At 33.9% G+C, this 18,625-nt stretch overlaps 1 protein-coding gene across 3 annotated transcripts in view; it reads left to right on the top strand.

Annotated features, from left to right (window-relative positions):
- NUP37 (nucleoporin 37) overlaps positions 1 to 18,625 on the top strand; it is a 43,734-nt gene that overhangs the window by 6,008 nt on the left and 19,101 nt on the right. For all 3 annotated transcript variants that reach the window (XM_059186678.1, XM_059186677.1, XM_059186676.1), the window contains exons 3-5: positions 3,662 to 3,786; positions 8,097 to 8,169; positions 9,932 to 10,026. In XM_059186678.1, the coding sequence (XP_059042661.1) occupies positions 3,662 to 3,786; positions 8,097 to 8,169; positions 9,932 to 10,026 (293 nt within the window). The remainder of the gene's footprint in view (positions 1 to 3,661; positions 3,787 to 8,096; positions 8,170 to 9,931; positions 10,027 to 18,625) is intronic.

Below are 18,625 nucleotides of genomic sequence, written 5' to 3'. Positions count from 1 at the left end.
ACTCAAGTTCGTCTGAAATTTAAAGTTATTTTTCAAGGGGCATTAGAATTATGTAGAGAAAACCATGTGGAATGTATTTGTGAAACAAACGGCTTTGTTAGGATCCCAAGGACATTTTATCCTGGAAAAATCAACACATTCAATAGGATTCACTTAAACCTTGCATTTAGATTCAGGATGAATGAAATTCTTAGAACAGGCCTTCAGATAATATCCTATCTATGTAGACATATGTATCGCTTAAGTAAGTTTTGCCTGCTCTGGATTTTTCCCCTGGTGTTATTTTATAATTCTATAAACTTAGAAAAGATAATTGTATCACTTAATACAGAGGAGTCCTTGGAAAAATTTGTCATGAAAAATTTTGCTGCAGTCTCTAGATCCAGTTGGGGTATTGATTTAAATAACAAAACAGTTTTTAAACTTAATATTTTCAAGCCTATAAAAAGTATTTTAAAATATATGTTATCTATATAAGGTATAAAGAACAATAAAATAGATTCCTGGATGCCTACTACCCAGCTAAAGAAATAGAACATTAGTAATTCTTCTGAAGCCCTCCAGGTGTTCTTCCCTTACTGCCTTTCCTTCTCACCTTCAAGTGGTAATCATGCCTGAGATTTTGTGTTGTTTTACTTTGTTTTTACTTTATAGAGTTACCATATATGTAGGTCTTACAAAGGAGTATATTGGCTTTCATGTTTCAAATTTTATCAATGAAATTATTCTGTATTATTTTCTTCTACCATGTGTTGCTATTAACATTGTATTTGTTAGGATACTCTATGTCACAATTCATTTGCTTCCATTGTTGTATGGTATATTTAGCACATATAGCATGATTAACCTGTCTATTCTTCTATTGGCTATTTGGTTTATTGTTAATTTTTTTACTCTTGAAAACATTGCCAGAATGCATATTCTGTTGTCTTCTGTTTGTGTTTTGTTACCTCCTCCTTTCATTGTTTTCCTCCCTGATAATTTGGAGGTTTTGCATGCTGTTTCTCCTCTTTTAATGGTTACCAAAGACACTTTACCATGCATACTTAATTAGACAAAGTCGGAATTAATATATTTGGGCACCTGGGTGGCTCAGTACTTAAACATCTAAGTTCTGCTCAGATCATGATCCCAGTGTCCCGGGATCAAGCCCTGCATCCAGCTCCCTGCTCAATAAACCTGCTTTCCCCCTCTCCCTGCCTGTTGCTCTCCCTGCTGTGCTGTCTCTCTCTCTCTCTCTCTGACAAATAAATAAAATCTTTTTTTTTTAATCTTTAACTTCTTCATGAACAAAATAAGGATCTTTGACTCTTGAACTATCTCCTCCTCCAGACTTACATTACTGTCATATTTTAGTCCTCAGTTGTATTTCTTTTCATTTTAAGCCACAAATTATGTGTTATAGGGCTAATATTTGTTTAGATTAACCCATCTGTTTGCCTTTGATTTTTACTCACTGTTCCTTAAATCTCAGGCCTTCTGGGGTCATTTTGTAGTAAAGGATATAATAAAAGTACACCCTTTACTACAAGAAAAAGTTTATTACTAAGTTCTTTGTGTAAAGGGCCAGATAGTGAATATTTTAGGTTTTTCCAGCCACTAAACAGTACCTGTTGCAAATTGTTCTTTGTTTTCTACAACTCCTTAAAAATACAAAAATGAGGGGGTACTTGGGTGGCTCTGTCAGTTAAGCGCCTGCCTTCAACTCAGGTCACATTCCCAGAGTCCTGGGATCAAGCCCTGTACTGGGCTCCCTGCTTCTATCCTCTCTTGTGCACATATATATATAAATTCTCAGTTCATGGGCTGTACAAAGCCAACGCATAGACCAAATTTGGCCCAGCCATAGTTTGCCATCCTCTGCTCTAGGAGATCTTTTAGTGAGGGTTTGCTGATGCTTAAGCCTTGGTTTTCGTTTCTCTGAAAATATATTTAATACAACTTCATTCTTGAAAAACAGTATGGTTGTGTGTATAGCCCTAAACTTTTTTCTGTCATTGTTTTGAAGATCTTGTTCCACTATCTTCATGAATTTGTTGTTTAAAAAAACTATGTGCCAAGAAGTCTATGGTTCTAATTCTTTTATAGGAAATCTCTTATATGGGAAACCTGTCTTTTCTTTCTGGTTGCTGTTCTAAAAGCCCCATCCTCGTCCTGCTTTCTTTTCCCTCCCTCCCCCCTCCGCTCCCTCCCTCAGTCTGTGTGTACACATACACACAAATTTATATCATGAGAGTTTGTGTGTGCATTCTGAAGTTGCACTATGTTGTATCTGCCTGCGGATTTTATTTAAGCTGTCTGGGACATATTGTTCTATCTATATATATGTATTGGTGCCTGTCATCAAGTATGGAGGATCCTTTGTTATTATCTCTTCATCTTCAAATATTGCCTCTTCGCTCATTCCCTCTATTTACTCCTCTACAACCCAAATGAGATATATAGTGGAACTTCTCACTGAATCCCTTTTAACTTTTTTTTTTTTTGCCTTCTCTTTTCTGCATTCTGAGTAATTTTTTCAAGTCTGTATTCCAGTTGCTGTAAGCATTTTTTTTTCCTTATGATATTTTCATCTAAATGTTTTATTTGTTTCTTTTTAAAAGCTGCCTTATCATTCTTGGTAATCTCTTGTTGCTTACTCATACTTGTGTTTGTGGTTCTTTGTTTTCACATGTTTGAGTGCATTTGTATAAGATCATATTTGATTGAACTATATCTGTGGTAACTTTTTGAGACCTGGGTAGAGGTAGTTCATCCAAAGAGAATTTGCCTTTGTCTGTCAGGTGCTCTGGGCCACTACTAACATATGACCATTTTGAAATCAATTGTCATTTTCTGGAGCACATAACTAATGTGAATTCAAGCTACAGACTCATATTACAGCCAGCTAATGGTAGAGATTTCTCATAAATGGCTTTTCTCTCTTAGCCTTCACCCATGGTAGATATTTTGCATGGCACTTTTGGTTTGGAGTTTTTTTTTTTCCTACTTCCCCTTTAAAGGACCTGGATCTTTGCAGAAGTCTCCAATCATCCTTCCTTGTGCAGGCACTAAACTTTATCTTTTTTTCCTGCAAACTGAACCTGTTAGTTTTTGGATGTGGACAGAAGTACTTAAGATAGCTGCGTTACATTATTTTTACAATGGGAAGGTTTTTCAGGTGATTATCCCTATTTCCAGACCTAAATACTTCAAAATTCATTTTTTCCTCATCTTCCCATGAAATAAACTGAAATTACTTTGGTAGTACCAAAGCAGGTAAATAAGCTGACTTTAAATATCTAAACCAGAATCTTGTATCCAAATGATTAAATTAACCAGATTGTATTAACATATTCCCTATTCATAGTCCATAACAATATTAGATGAACAATTTGTAACATCTTACATATGTATAGTGCTTTATATAATGCTGTGTAAAAAAAATAATATATTTACTGTTTGTTTTTAGTTGTCCTACAGTGTTTTCCACAAGACTTAGACAGTTTGAGCTATTTTTGTTGTCACTTGCTCAGCTAACCAGTTAAATCTCTATATCTAATCTGTTTTTGAACTTCTCAAAAGCATATATAAGGCCTCCTGATAAATTCTTCATTATGGTAAAATCAGAATGTTATAGTGTTTGTTTTCATAACTTAAAACATTTACTGTATATGCTTAGGAGGAAGAAGCAGACGTTGAAGGAATTCAATATAAAACACTACGAACATTTCAGCATGGAGTCAGGGTCGATGGCATAGCGTGGAGCCCAGAAACTAGACTTGATTCATTGCCTCCAGTAATCAAGTAAGTTTAAAACTATTAAGTGCAGTATTTATTAATGTCCTTTGTTTTAAGTGATCTGAAGCCTTTGATGATTAGGACTTTTTTTCCTCCATTTCCATTTTTCCCAATTTCAGATATTAGATCTTTTAACATTGGCCATTATTTCTTAATTTAGTCTTACTATCGGAATTTGTGATTTAAATATGCAACATGGTAGTGATGCCTTGAATATGTGTTGGGGCCTGACTACAAAGCTCTTTACTGAGTTTCATCTGAATCATTTGAAGTCTTCACAGATTCTTCTCTGAGTTTACCACTTATTGAAAGTATAACTGTTAAAATAAGTAGATTTGATTGAGACATTAATGAACCTTACTGCTACAGAGGCCAGTGTCACATTTTCTTGTTTAACAGTATATAAAACTATAATTCTAATCCTTGGGCTTCAGTTTTTATGAAAGCATTGAAAAGAACAATTCCTTTTTGAAAAAAATCTTGACAGTACCTGCTGAGGCCTTCTTCACAAAGGCAATGTGTCAGATTGTTTAATGTTTGTTACGAAACACTAACCTTGCTTCCACAGATTCCAAATCTAAAAGATATGCCTTCTTTTAGTAAACAATATAGCAACCATTAGTTAGCTCTTACTGAACTAACCTAATTTTTTTTAATTGTGGGATAATTCACATACAGTGAAATTCTCAACTTCTAAGGGTACCATTTAATCAGTGTTGCCATGCATACACTTATATAACCCATATCCTGATAATACATAGCATTTCCATCACTTCAGAAGTTTCTTAGTACTCCTTCCCAGTCAATCCTTGTACCCCATCTTCTGCCAAAGCAACCATTAATCTAATTTTCAGAAGTGAATTTTGCCTATTCTAGAACTTCATATAAGTGGAATCATACAGAATATACTTTTGTGCCTCATTTGTTGTTTTTGAGATTTATTCATGTTACAACTACCAGTGATTCTTTGATTCTTTTTATTTTTGAAAAGTATTCCATTACATGGTATAAATACCACTGTTTGTTTATCCATTCTCCTCTAAGTAGACACCAGACAGTTTCCAGTTTTCAACTGCTAAGTTGCTGTCAGCACCCCTGAATATATAGCTCTTAGTAGATACATGGTTTCCTTATTCTTGGGAGTAGAACTGCTAAATCAGAGGGTGGTTGAATGTTTTTTTAACATTTTAAGAAAGTACCAGTTTCCATAGTGGTTCTACTGTTTTATATCCCCACCAGTTAATCTAGAGAGGTTCAACTTGCTCTACCAGCTCTTCATCATTTATTGTTGTCAGTCTTTATTTTAGCCATTATTTTTGGAACCACAATTTCATTTCCCTGATGACTCATGATTTTGAGCACCTTTTCATATACATTCTATTTCCTATCTAAAGAATATTTGCCTACAACAAGATTGTGAAGATGTTCTGTTTTCTTTTTTTTTTTTTTTTTTTTTTTTATAAACATATATTTTTATCCCCAGGGGTACAGGTCTGTGAATCACCAGGTTTACACACTTCACAGCACTCACCAAATCACATGCCCTCCCCAATGTCCATAATCCCAACCCCTTCTCCCAAACCCCCTCCCCCCGGCAACCCTCAGTTTGTTTTGTGAGATTAAGAGTCACTTATGGTTTGTCTCCCTCCCAATCCCATCTTGTTTCATTTATTCTTCTTCTACCCACTTAAGCCTCCATGTTGCATCACCACTTCCTCATATCAGGGAGATCATATGATAGTTGTCTTTCTCTGCTTGACTTATTTCGGATGGAACTAGAGCGTATCATGCTTAGCGAAATAAGTCAAGCAGAGATGTTCTGTTTTCTTTTAGAAGCTGTACAGATTTTAGCTAACCGAATTTTAAATAATCCACACAACAGCACTTGTTAATATACATATATCATTGTTAATAGCCAGTTTGCTGTTCATTTCCTTTTATATTAAAAGAAAGTGTTCTCAAAATCTGGAGTTAAATGAGTCAGTTAGCTTCTGCATTTTTTAGCAGATCTTGAAAGCTAGACAAACTATCTTCCTCCATGGTTCTGCTTGATGCCTGTAACATCATAAAATGACATATGCTGTTATTGTTTCATCTTTTTTGTTGATGTTGTCTGATAAGCAGCTTCAGATTTTTTCTGCAAATATTTATGATAAATTCAGAATATTAACCAGCCATCAATTTTAAAGACAATATTTTTAGAGCAAGCCAACTGCACAGTTTTGTTTTTAAATAAATCAAATATTTTATTATAAAACATTACACATTTACTGTATCAAATTTGGAATATACAAAATATTTTTAAAGGCCATTTCTACACCCAGTATCCTATTTTTTCATAAATAACTTCACACAATTGTGATTAAACTATATTTGTATTTCTTGTTTTACTTTACTTCTATATCTATAATGTATTTCTTATTTTACTTTACATACATATATACGTAAAATAAAATAAATAATAAAGTAAAATAAGAAATACATGATATTTTTTTTAAAGATTTTATTTATTTATTTGACAGATAGAGACCACAAGCAGGCAGAGAGGCAGGCAGGGAGAGAGGAGGAAGCAGGCTCCCTGCCAAGCAGAGAGCCCGATGTGGGGCTTGATCCCAAGACCCTGGGATCATGACCTGAGCTGAAAGCAGAGGCTTTAACTCACTGAGCCACCCAGGTGCCCCATGATATTATATATGAATGTATATATGTATAAATTTATACATATATGTATAAATTTATATATGTATAAATTTACATTTATACATTTGTATATACATTTTTATACATTTATACAAATGTACATTTGTACATTTATATATGTATGTATATATATACATACATATAGAATATATATATACACACACACATACACACACACACATATATACATATATACACACACACACACATATAAAGTATAATATGTATTAAGATGACTCATGGGGCGCCTGGGTGGCTTCGTTGGTTAAGCGACTACCTTCAGATCAGGTCATGATCCTGGAGTCCCAGGATGGAGTCTGCATCAGGCTCCCTGCTCAGCAGGGAGTCTGCTTCTCCCTCTGACCCACCACTTCTCATGTTCCCTCTCATTCTCTCTCTCTCAAATAAATAAAATCTTAAAAAAAAAAGATGAGTGAGGTATAACTTGGGATCTGTCTTATTGTTAGCTTAACTTACAGCTAGAAAGAACCCATTCCTAGTGTTTTATCTTTAGCATTTAGTTGCCTTCAGTTCTGCTCTCTCTCTCTGTTCATCCCTGCTTGCTTTTCTTCACACTTGCTGGAAAGTAATGCTTCACCTTACTTTTATTCGCTGACGCTTTATGGTTTAATTAAAGGATGGTGTAAATATACTTACTTAAACTCGAGCAGCAAAGTTTGGAGAAAAGTGGAACAACATAAAGTTTGCCATAAAGTTGTGTATGTGTGTCTGTTTGTTTTTTTCTTTTAATAAGATTCTTTCATTAATTTTTTTTTTTTTTTTTTTTTTTTTTTTTTTTTTTTTTTTTGGTAAATAATCTTTGACCCCTGTAAGTCCTTTCTTCTCTGATGTTTTTACTGAACTTGGCCTTATCATCTACTAATACTTTATAAACCTTTTGCTTGGGATATTTCTTTTAGAAACCTTCTAAAGTAATCTTTTTCTATTTTAGAAATGATATTTTGAAGAGAGATTTTAAAATGATTTCTTATGACCTAAGTATTAGGAGAGCTCACATTAGTAATGTTGTTGTAGCAAGTCTGTTCTAGAGTTGCCTCTGGATGTGAAAATATGAATATCCAAAATAATAATAGGAGAAATTCAAAGGAGAAGAATTGGGTAGATAAGCTTTGCTTTTTAGTTATTCTTACCTTTTATTTGTGTTATGAAATAGAGCATAATGCCAAAAGTGCAAAAAGGTACATACACAGTTTATTGTAAAAGTTTTGTTTTACTATTGTATTGTAAAACAAACTGTTGTAAACAAACATCTGTAATGATCACCCAGGTCAAGAAACAGAATATTCCTAGCACCCAGGGTCCCCATTGTGCCCCTCCCAAATCATCCTTCTCCCTTACCCTTAAAGATAATTAAGCTCATGTTTATTGTGACAGTTATTTTCTTTCTTTTTTAAATAGTTTTATCGGCTATGTATGCATCCCTAAAACAATATAGTTTATTTTTTCCTACTTATGAACATTCATACAAATGGAATAATAATATCCTTTTTTTATCCTGCTTTGTTCACTTAGCATTATGTATGTGAGATTCATTGTTGTTTCTGCTTGTAGCTCTAGTCATTGATTTGAATTGGTTTTTGTTTTTTCACTTCCAGATTTTGTACTTCAGCTGCTGATATGAAAATAAGATTATTTACTTCAGATCTTCAAGATAAAAATGAGTATAAGGTATGTTGACAAGTATAATTCATAACTCTTTATTTTAAAACATTTTTTTTTTCAATATTTTATTTATTTGACAGACAGAGATCACAAGTAGGCAGAGAGGCAGGTGGAGAGAGGGGGAAGCAGGGTCCCTGCTGAGCAGAGAGCCTGATGCAGGGCTCCATCCTACGACCCTGAGATCATGACCTGAGCCAAAGGCAGAGGCTTAACCCGCTGAGCCACACAGGCGCCCCTTAAAACATTATTTATGCCTTTTTACTTGGATTTATCTCAGTTTGAAATGTTTGAGGGTTGCCTGGGTGGCACAATCGTTAAGTGCCTACCTTCGGCTCAGGTCATGATCCCAGGGTCCTGGGATCAAGACCCATGTTGGGCTCTCTGCTCAGTGGGAAGCCTGCTTCGCCCTCTCCCTCTCCCCTTGCTTGTGTTCCCTTTCTCTTTGTCAAATAAATAAATAAAATCTTTAAAAATAATAAAATGTTTAATTTTCATCTTTAAAGTATATAATTCAGGATCTCATTTACTCTATTTTTGGCTATAGTAAGGACTACAGATTATAAATCTGATATTTATTAAAATATTAGGTAGGCACAGCAAATGAGGCGGATTTAGAAATTCACATTTGGGTATAGTAAGAGTACAATAGACATGAACACACATAGAGTTGAGAGTCAAACTTCGAGAGAACTTCGAGTGCAGCATGTAGGGTAAGGTGGGATTATAAAGCGCTTAAGAGCACAGACACAGGATCCAGATTGCCTAATTCTATCATGTAAATAACAGTATGACTGGTCAAGTTCCTAATTTCTTTGTGCTCAGTTCCTTATCTATAAAATGAGCATAATAATAGCATCTGTCTCAGAAGGTTATGAGCATTGATTGACTGAGCTAATTCATACAAAACAGAACGTTTTGTACATAGTAAGTTCTATATATGTGTTTTCTATTAGTATAATGAATAACCCTGTAAAATAAGAGAAAGACAAATACTGTATGATCTCACTTATAGGTGGATTTTTAAAAAGCCAAACTCATAGGAACAGAGAGTAAAATGGTTGTTGCTGGGGGAGATGGGGAGATGTTGGTCAAAGAGTACCAAACTTCCAGTTATAAGGTAAATAAATTCTGCAAACCAAATGTGCAGCATAATATGTATAGTTAATAGTATGGGTTGTATACTTGAAGTTGCTAAGAGAGTAGATCTTTAATGTTCTCACCACAAAACAAAAATGAATTTCTGGGTTGTTGTGGTTATGGGCTTCTAATACTAACTTGTCTCCAGTGCTGGCAGTTACATAGAGGAAAGTAAATAAAGACCCCATAAGGTGAAACCCATACTATGTTTATCAAGTTGTTAGTATGCAGAACAGTAGGTATGACTTGGGATTCTATCTCAGTGCAGTGCCCCTAGAAATTTCTTCTAGCTTTAATTTTTATTTAAGATTTATGTAACAAGTAAGAGAGGAGGTAAGATGAGGACAGGTACAGTAAAAAAGTGTGTGTGTGTTTTTATAAGAAATGCATACTAGAAAAGAAAGATCAAGCTAATAGCGTGTGTTGAATGATCAGCTTCTTTCCAAGATAAACCTTCCAGAAAAAGTGGGTGTATAAATCATGCCTTAAAAATAGCAGATTGCTTAAGAAATATTTATAGAAAAGGGAAGCATGCAGTGAAAGCTTTTAAGGCAGTGAAGTAAAAATATTAGGTAGAAATTTTGTAGATTTTTTTTTTCTGTATTCTTACTACCTTTTCCCCTGATGTCAGGTTTTAGAGGGCCATTCAGATTTCATTAATGGTTTGGTGTTTGATCCCAAAGAAGGCCAAGAAATTGCAAGTGTGAGTGATGATCATACCTGCAGGTATGTCACTTAGGTTTAAACCACACTTTTCAATTTTTATCCTATTTTAATGAGAATTACATTATAAAAATTACAGAAAATTTAGCTCCTGTATATACTCTGTAAGATGTTGTAAAAGATGCATACTTTATTTAAATTGTAAGCATGGCACAAACATGAGTTTCAAAACTAGTGAATTCCAGTTAGTGAAAACTTCCCTCTCTGCCTCTTATTGTAGATTTGTATATTTATGAAATTTAAATATGTATTGTGTCAAATTCTCTAATATTGGGTAAGAGCAGTAAGATAATAAAAGGCAGCTGCCATATTATGAAGTTATTTCACAGATCCTGTCTGATAAGATAATGTTTATAAATGAATTGCAAATCTCATTTGCTAAAGTAAGACTCACAGGAAATTTCCTGTTTTGACTAATTTGGAAGTTTCTATATAAGGCTTTCTGCAGATATAATGCATTTCAATATCCTATTCAACTCCACCCCTAGTTTGGAATGGATGAGATAGCTATGACATTTTTTAATATTGCTTAAAGCTAGAGAATGTCACAAGTAAAACAACAAGATGACAGCAAGAGTAGGAGGTGGAAATAAGCTGAGGAGTTAGGAGTGAAATGGAATTCTATAAGCATGCCAATTGCTTCACTTGCTTTAGCAGTACTATGAGGGGGGAGAAAAAAACACAGCTCTGCTATTTTATATAATTTTAATGTTTGGTAAGACTATGACAAAATCATTAGTATTCATAAATACTTGTGTGTGTGTGTGTGTATATATATATATATATATATATATATATATAAACCGTTAAATATGTGTCCTTTCACACTGGAAGTAAAGCCACTGGCTACTTTTTAAATTTTAATCATAATAGCTCATCTTTTTAAAGTTATAGAGTCATAGGCCATTATTCTTTATGTACTGCCTATTAAAATTTTCATGTCAAGGACATGAAAGATTTACATGCCCTTAAGATTTTAGGGCCTCAAGTGTTACAAAACCAAGTTTATTTAGAGACCTGAAGAGTAAATGGGACCATTTTTAAAGTAAAAAGTTAGATTAGATCACTAGATATAAATAATGACATTTTCATTCTCTAACTCCTGAACTTTCCTAATCACAAGCATTTGGAATAATGAAACCTGAGAAGGGTGAAAATGAGTGCCTTTGAAAGCCAAAGGATAGCCTCTGAATAGGGAATATTAGCCAGAGACCTGGGATTACATTCAGTGGTCTGTGATTACTTTTTTTCTTGTAGTAGAGTTTTGGGTTTTTGTAGCGTAGTAAAATTGTCCTAAAATTTTGGGACTGACAGAAGGTTGCCAGTTTTTTATTTTGTCAAGTAATAAGAATTTTAAAAGGTCTACTGCTTTCTATTATTGCCATCATTTTATGAAAGTAAGAACAATATTACTCTAAAAAGGAGAAAGACTTAACTTCAAAGTAAGTCCTTTAAATAAACATAACTTTTTTTAAAAACGTACTGTGTTGCCCCTAATTGCCTTATTTTGCTAGACTGTGGTTGATGATGTTATTGTTCAGCAAATACTTACTCTCCCTCCCCCTTTCACAAGGATGGAGGAGATTTTCCCACACTATTGGGCTTAGCTATGTGACTTGCTTAGGCTGATACAATGTTAGCAGCTGTGATGCAAGCAGATATTTAAATGATTTACCTGGTTTGTCTTAACTTACTGTCCTCTGTCTTCTATAAGATGAGCATGTCTAGATAGCTACTGGTTTCTCATTGTCCGCAATGAGAAACACATGGAACAAATATGGACCTATCTGGCATTTTGAAACAGAGCTTCCCACAGACTCATGAGCAAGAAATTTATGCTTATTTTTGTAAGCCACTGAGATATAGGGGTTGATAACATCATTTTAGCAGTAGCTGGGGAGGTAAATTTAGAATTCATCAGCTTAGTTCACCAATCAGAAATAAAGGACAGTTCTGATTGACCATTAAAGTCAAACCTTTTGGGCCAAAAGCAGTATAAATAAGACTTTTAAAAGAAATAGCATAAATCAAGAAGTTTAAGGAAGAGTAGTAGGTATCATACACTCTCATAGTAACAAAGGAAAGAAGGACTCCTGATAGGATTACAAGAGAAAAATATTTCAGTACAACTCTCTTTATTTATCAAAGTATAGAATTGCCAAGTTGCTAATAAAGACACCATCCAAATGGCAACTACAGTTTGAGCAATGGAAATAGCTATTTATATCTAGGAATCATTCCTATCACTATACTAAAGAAATCCTACCGATTAGTTTGGATCTGCATGTTTCACTTGTTCATTTGGATAAATAAAATCCTTGTCCAATTATAAGCAGAGCCTGTTTCATCTTGGGAGTAGCTTTATATGCAGGTAATACCATGCTTAAAAAAATACATGCTCAGTAGAGTAACTAGACTGAAGGTCAATAAGGAACTAGAGGATTTGAATAACATTATAAATAACTACACCTAACAAATGTATACAAAACACTTTGAACATCAGCAGAATGTACATTCTTCTCAAGTGCACATGAAACATTCTCCAGAATAAACTGTATGTTAAGCCTAAAAATAAATTAAATAAATTATAACAGATTAAAATCATGCAGAGTGCCTTCTTTGACTGCAGTGGAATAAACTAGAAGTCAGTAACAGAGAAAAATTGAAAAATCTACAAATATTTGGAAATTAAATATCAACCTATAAATAGTCAAAGAAGAAGAAATCATAAGGGAAATTAGTACTCTGAGGGGGCACCTGGGTGGCTCAGAGGGGTAAGCCTGTGCCTTTGACTCAGATCATGATCTCAGGGTCCTGGGATCAAGCCCCACATCAGGCTCTCTGCTCAGCAGGAAGCCTGCTTCCCCCTCTCTCTCTGCCTGCCTCACTGCCTACTTGTGATTTTTCTCTTTCTATTAAATAAATAAATAAATTCTTTGAAAACCAAAAAAAAAGACATATTTAAAAAAAAAAAGTACTCTGAGATGACTAAAAGTCAATAAACAGCAAAATTGATAGGATGTATAGGAGGGAAATTGTGTCTGTAAATACCTACATTGAAAAAGAAGGAAAAAGAGAAGAAAGAACTTGAATCAGTAACTTTAGTTTACACCTCAAAGGAGCTAGAAAAAGAAAAAAGGAAACCCAAAGGTAGCAGAAGAAGGGAAATAAAGATTATAGCAGAGATAAACAAAATAGAGAATAATGGAGAACTGATGACACCAAAAGTTGGTCCTTGGAAAAGATATAACAGAACTAGCAAACCTTTGGCTAGACAGAATACTCCAATTAGTAAAAACAGAAAAAGTGGGACATTACTACCAACCTTACAGAAATAAAAAAGATTTTAAGAGAGTATTATGAACAGTTACACACCAGCAAGTTCACCTAGATGAAATGGCAAATTCCCAGAAACACAAAATTCAAGAAAAAGTGAGAATATCTGAATAGATCTATAACAAAGAGATTAAGTCAATAATCAAAAACTTCCCAACAAAGCAAGCCCAGAACAAGATACCTTATTTGTGAATTCTACCAAACATTTAAAGAAGAACCAATACCAGTCTCTCAAATACTTCTGGATAATAAAATAGGGGACATTTTCTAAGTCATTCTATGATGCCAGCATTATCTTGATACCAAAGGCATCACAAGAGATCTGCAAACCAACATCCCTTACAAATATCGATGAAAAAAATCCTCAACAATATCTATTTAAAATTAGAAAGCTCTTAGAAGATAACATGGGGCAAATCTTTATGACCTTGGATCTGGCAGTGATTTCTTAGAAATGACACCAAAGGTGAATATAACAACAACAAACTAGATATAAATTGGACTTCATCAAAATTTAAAACTTTGGGGGGCGCCTGGGTGGCTCGGTGGGTTGAGCCGCTGCCTTCGGTTCCGGTCATGATCTCGGGGTCCTGGGATTGAGTCCTGCATCGGGCTCTCTGCTCGGTGGGGAGCTTGCTTCCTCCTCTCTCTCTCTGCCTGCCTCTCTGCCTACTTTGTAATCTCTCTCTGTCAAATAAATAAATCAAAAATCTTTTAAAAAATAATATTTAAAACTTTGGGCATCAGAGGACACTGTCAAAGAGCAAAAAGACAACTCACAGAATGGGAGAAGATATTTGCAATCATAACTATAAGGGTCTCATCCAAAATATATGAAGAACTCTTACAATTGAACATTAAAAAGACAAACAAAAGACAACCCAGATAGAATTGTTGGGTCATTATATTGTACACCTAAAATTAAAACAACTCTATATGCTAATTATGCTTCAGTAAAATAAAGACAAAACAGACAAATGTCTTGAATAGACAATTCTCCAAAAAAGATATAAGCTAACCAACAAGCACATGAAAAGATGCTGAGTGTCATTAGACATTAAGGAGATACAAATCAAAAGCACAATGAGATAGGGGTGCCTGGGTGCCTCAGTTGGTTAAGCAACTTGCCTTTGGCTCAGGTCATGATCCCAGAGTCCTGGGATTAAGTCCCACATCAGGCTTCGAGCTCCACAGAGAGTCTACTTCTCCCTTGACCTTCTCCCCTCTCATGTGCGCTCTCTTGATCTCTCTCTCTCTCTCTCTCAAATAAATAAAATCTTTTCAAAAAAAAAACACAATGAAATATTGCTTCACACTCACAAGGATAGAAAAGAACAAACACAAATAGAAAGTAACAAGTGTTGGGAAAACTGAAGAAATTAGAACCCTCATTCTCTGCTGGTGGGAATGTAAAATGGTATAGACATTGTGGAAACATTTTAGTCATTTCCTCAAACAGTTAAACATGACTCAGCAATTCTGTTCCAAGGTAAATGTTCAAAAGAATTAAAACAGGTCTTCAAACAAATGTGCAAAGGAATATTCCTAGCAGCACTCATCACGATAGCCAAAAGGTAGAAACAATCCAAATGTCCAAGAACAAATGGCTAGATAAACAAAATGTGGTATATCCATATTTTGAAACTTTATTCAGCTATAAAAGGGAATGAAGTACAGATGCATGCTACAACATTGATGAAACTTTATGCTAGGTCAGAGAAAGTAGACATAAAATATTCTCTGATTCCATTTATATAAAATCTACAGAATAAAGAAATCCATAGAGACAAAAAACAGATTAGTGGTTTCCAGGAACAGTGGGGGTGGAAGGGAATAGAAACTGCTCAATGGGTACAATGTTTGTTCCCTTTTGTGATAATCAAAATGTTCTGGAACTGGAGAGTGGTGATGGTTCCATAACATTGGGAATGTACTAAGTGGCCCTAAATTATGCCCTGAAAATGGTTAAAATGGGAAGTAAAATAAAATAAGTGAATAAAATGTCAAAAATTTTTAAATACTAAGTTTTATTATATAAAACACTATAGTCTGTACAAAGGAATATTACATTATCACGTATATAACAAAAGAGATTATATAATAGGAGCAGGACTACAATACAGATTCTTAACATTTTGTACTATAAAAAGCAGAAGAAATATTTCTCTGACTCAGTGCCAAGTTAAAATAATTTTTAAAATAAATGTGTTTTAAAATATGTACATTTAAAATATATGTATTGTCTAATGTTTAACTTTGTCGTTTCAGAGAGACGGAGTATTATAATTAGCTAGATTTATGGTCTTAGGGACATCATTTCAAAACAATCTATCTCCTGAACAGGTTCATAAGAATTATACAGTTTATTTAAATTGCCAAATTCTAAATCAGACACTAAAGGTAGTTCTTACTTATACTAGTATGTCAGTCTAGGGAATAAAAAGTTGTCACTTATCTCTTGTTATAAAGAACAAATAAATGTATTGAGAATAAATTAATCTATAGACTAGTTCATTCAGTCAGCAAATAAACATCTACTGTATGCCAGGCACTGTGCTAGGTACTTGGTCTTCACTGACTTATTTTTTTTCTTTCTTTCTATGGGACAGTAGGGGAAAGAGTAGAGGAAGGGGAGGGGAAATCACTGACATTTTTAAGCCTGTAAATAATCATTTTGGAACCATTTCAGGCTTCTCCAAGACTGACAAAGCTATTTTATTTTGTATAAACGAATTACAATATTAATAGCCAAGTATTACTAAGTATTTTATTGTGCTTTACTGTATGTTAACCACCACTCTAATTACCTTACCTATGTAAATTTAATTAATTTTTACAACAACTCTGAGATAGGTACTATTTTTTTTGGAGATAGGTACTATTTTATGCTCATTTTATATAATGGGGATACTAAGAGGCTAAGTAATTTGTGGCAAGGGACATATCTGCTGTTAAGTTGAGGAACAGGCATATCAGGCAGTCTGGCCCTAGTACCTGCATTCACCTGCCTGAGTGATGATTTTCAGGTGTATCCTAAGAAGATGGTATTCACATCTAAAAATATTTTAGCTTTTTCTTCTCTATATTCTTTGCTATAACTTCATTAATTCAAACTGTGAACTGAGGTGCTACTCATACTCTGAAATATTATTATAGAAGATGATAAATTTTATCTAAGCTTCCATGTAGTTTTAGTATTCTGTGATTATGCAAGTTTGTAAGAAAATCGAGTTCTCATTTAAGTTAGCAGTTCGTTATTAGCCCCAATATCCCTCTTTTAAAATAAATATTTTACAGTGCCAGCTATACAGTCTTAAATGAAACTCATGAAAATATAAGCTATCAAAGTATAAAAATCATCAAAAATATTTAGTGCCTTAATTGTATTATACATTTCTATAAAAAGAAAACATTATTATAGAGTACCTGTTGCAGTGTGTATATAATTAGGACTATGTAGGAAGACAACTGAGATAGTCTTTGTCCCTCTTTACAATGAATAAAGTTGAATATGAGAAAAATAAAATGACAGGGAAGCGTAAGGCAGAGACAAGGCTGCCAATGCACAGTTCCAGGGATATGGTTTGCATAAAGTACAATGTAAATAGTGCCATCTGGAGTGCTGCAGTGTCATAGCCCTGAGTAAAGCTTCAGTTATTAGAATAAAACTCACGTCATTAGTAATAAAAAAAAAAAAGTGAAAGAGGGAAATAATATTTCAAAGTAGAAATAACACAAGACAAGTTATAGAATGTCAAGTTGAAAAACTAAGGAAGGATATTGTCTTGCAAATCAGTCAGTTTTTATATGGATGGTATCAGAATAACTGTTTTGCCATGGGATGGGATACTAAAAAAATTTGCAAAAACTCTGTCTTTTATCTTGAAATACCCCCACCTTTTGAGGTATTTCTAAGTTTCATTCTCATTTAATGAATCAATCCATTTAATCCTCAGAAACCTTATGTGGTAGGTTTTCTTGTTATCCCTTTTATATAGAGGGGAATTCCAGGCAATCTAGCTTAACTACGTTACGCTGTTTCTACTTTAACACTCTTGAAGTTTTAGTCTTTTTATATTATTGAAAAGACAAATGTTCAGATTACGTCTGTGTTCTGATCAAAATCAATTATTATGTAGGGATTTAATAAAATGGATAGAATTGTAGTTAGAGTCATGCCTGCAGAATTGTTATCTCTTGTGAAGAATTTATAATTTTTGAAAGATACCTTTGCTAAAACATTCTAGTACCAGTTCTTGAAATGAAGATGTCATATTCTTCTTTATACTTCATTAGCCCAGTTTATAGACAAAGAGTAAAGACAAACAGATTTTTATAGAGGATAAGGAAAATTATTCTAGAGGAAACTGCTCTGGCCTTTGCACTAATAAGGTATTTTTCAGTGTCAGCCTTGTTTTACTGCCTTAAAGTCATCACAGCATCTAGAAGGATGCCCTTGTGGCAGGTACTCAGTGACTGGGTGAAGGAATCAATGCCACTCTGTACCTATCACAGCATCTTCTCATTACCAAACAGAGCATCTGACAGATGTGTTTAAGAAAAATACCCAGCTAAATCATGGCATTGCTAGCCATTCAGCCTCATGTTTGATACCATTTCCTTTGTGGTCCTTCATCCTGTCCACCATATTCCAATACATGGGTATGTATATATATGTATGTATATATGCCATGCACAGAGAAATGACAATATTGGTGTTCATAATTATGACCCAGCATTATCAAAAGAAGGCTAAAATTAATATAATATTTGAGAAGTAAATAAGTACATATTCATTTAGAAAATTAATTATTCCATACTTCCAAAAGAAGATAAAAATGATAGTTAAGTACTTAATGGGTTAAGCTTATTATTTTAAAAACTCACTAATACAGAACATCTTATTCCCAGTCAGTGCCAAATAACAGATGTTCTTGTATATTAAAAACAGTACCGTTCTGTAAGAACAAGTCAGATCAACAAGCATTTATTAAACACGTTTAGTATAGCCAACATTTAGTACTTTGGGGGATACAAAAGAAATAGAAGACCCAGTACTCACTGTAACTACAAAGGATGTCAGAAGTAAATCCCTTTCCTCCTCCACCCCCTCAATAGTCTTTTTAAATATTAGATAAAATTTATGGTGAAGGAAAATTGGCTTCTAGAAACCAGGAATTCTTAGCTTAAGACTAAAATAATAGAAACATGTAATGTGCTATTCATTTTGTCTATAAAACATGGGATATTAGTAGCTGTCATGTTC

Source organism: Mustela lutreola, chromosome 8 (genome assembly GCF_030435805.1).
Source record: "Mustela lutreola isolate mMusLut2 chromosome 8, mMusLut2.pri, whole genome shotgun sequence".
NCBI lineage: Eukaryota > Metazoa > Chordata > Mammalia > Carnivora > Mustelidae > Mustela > Mustela lutreola.
The sequence above is the reverse complement of the archived record's forward strand: the minus strand, read 5'-3'. Positions and strand labels throughout refer to the sequence as shown.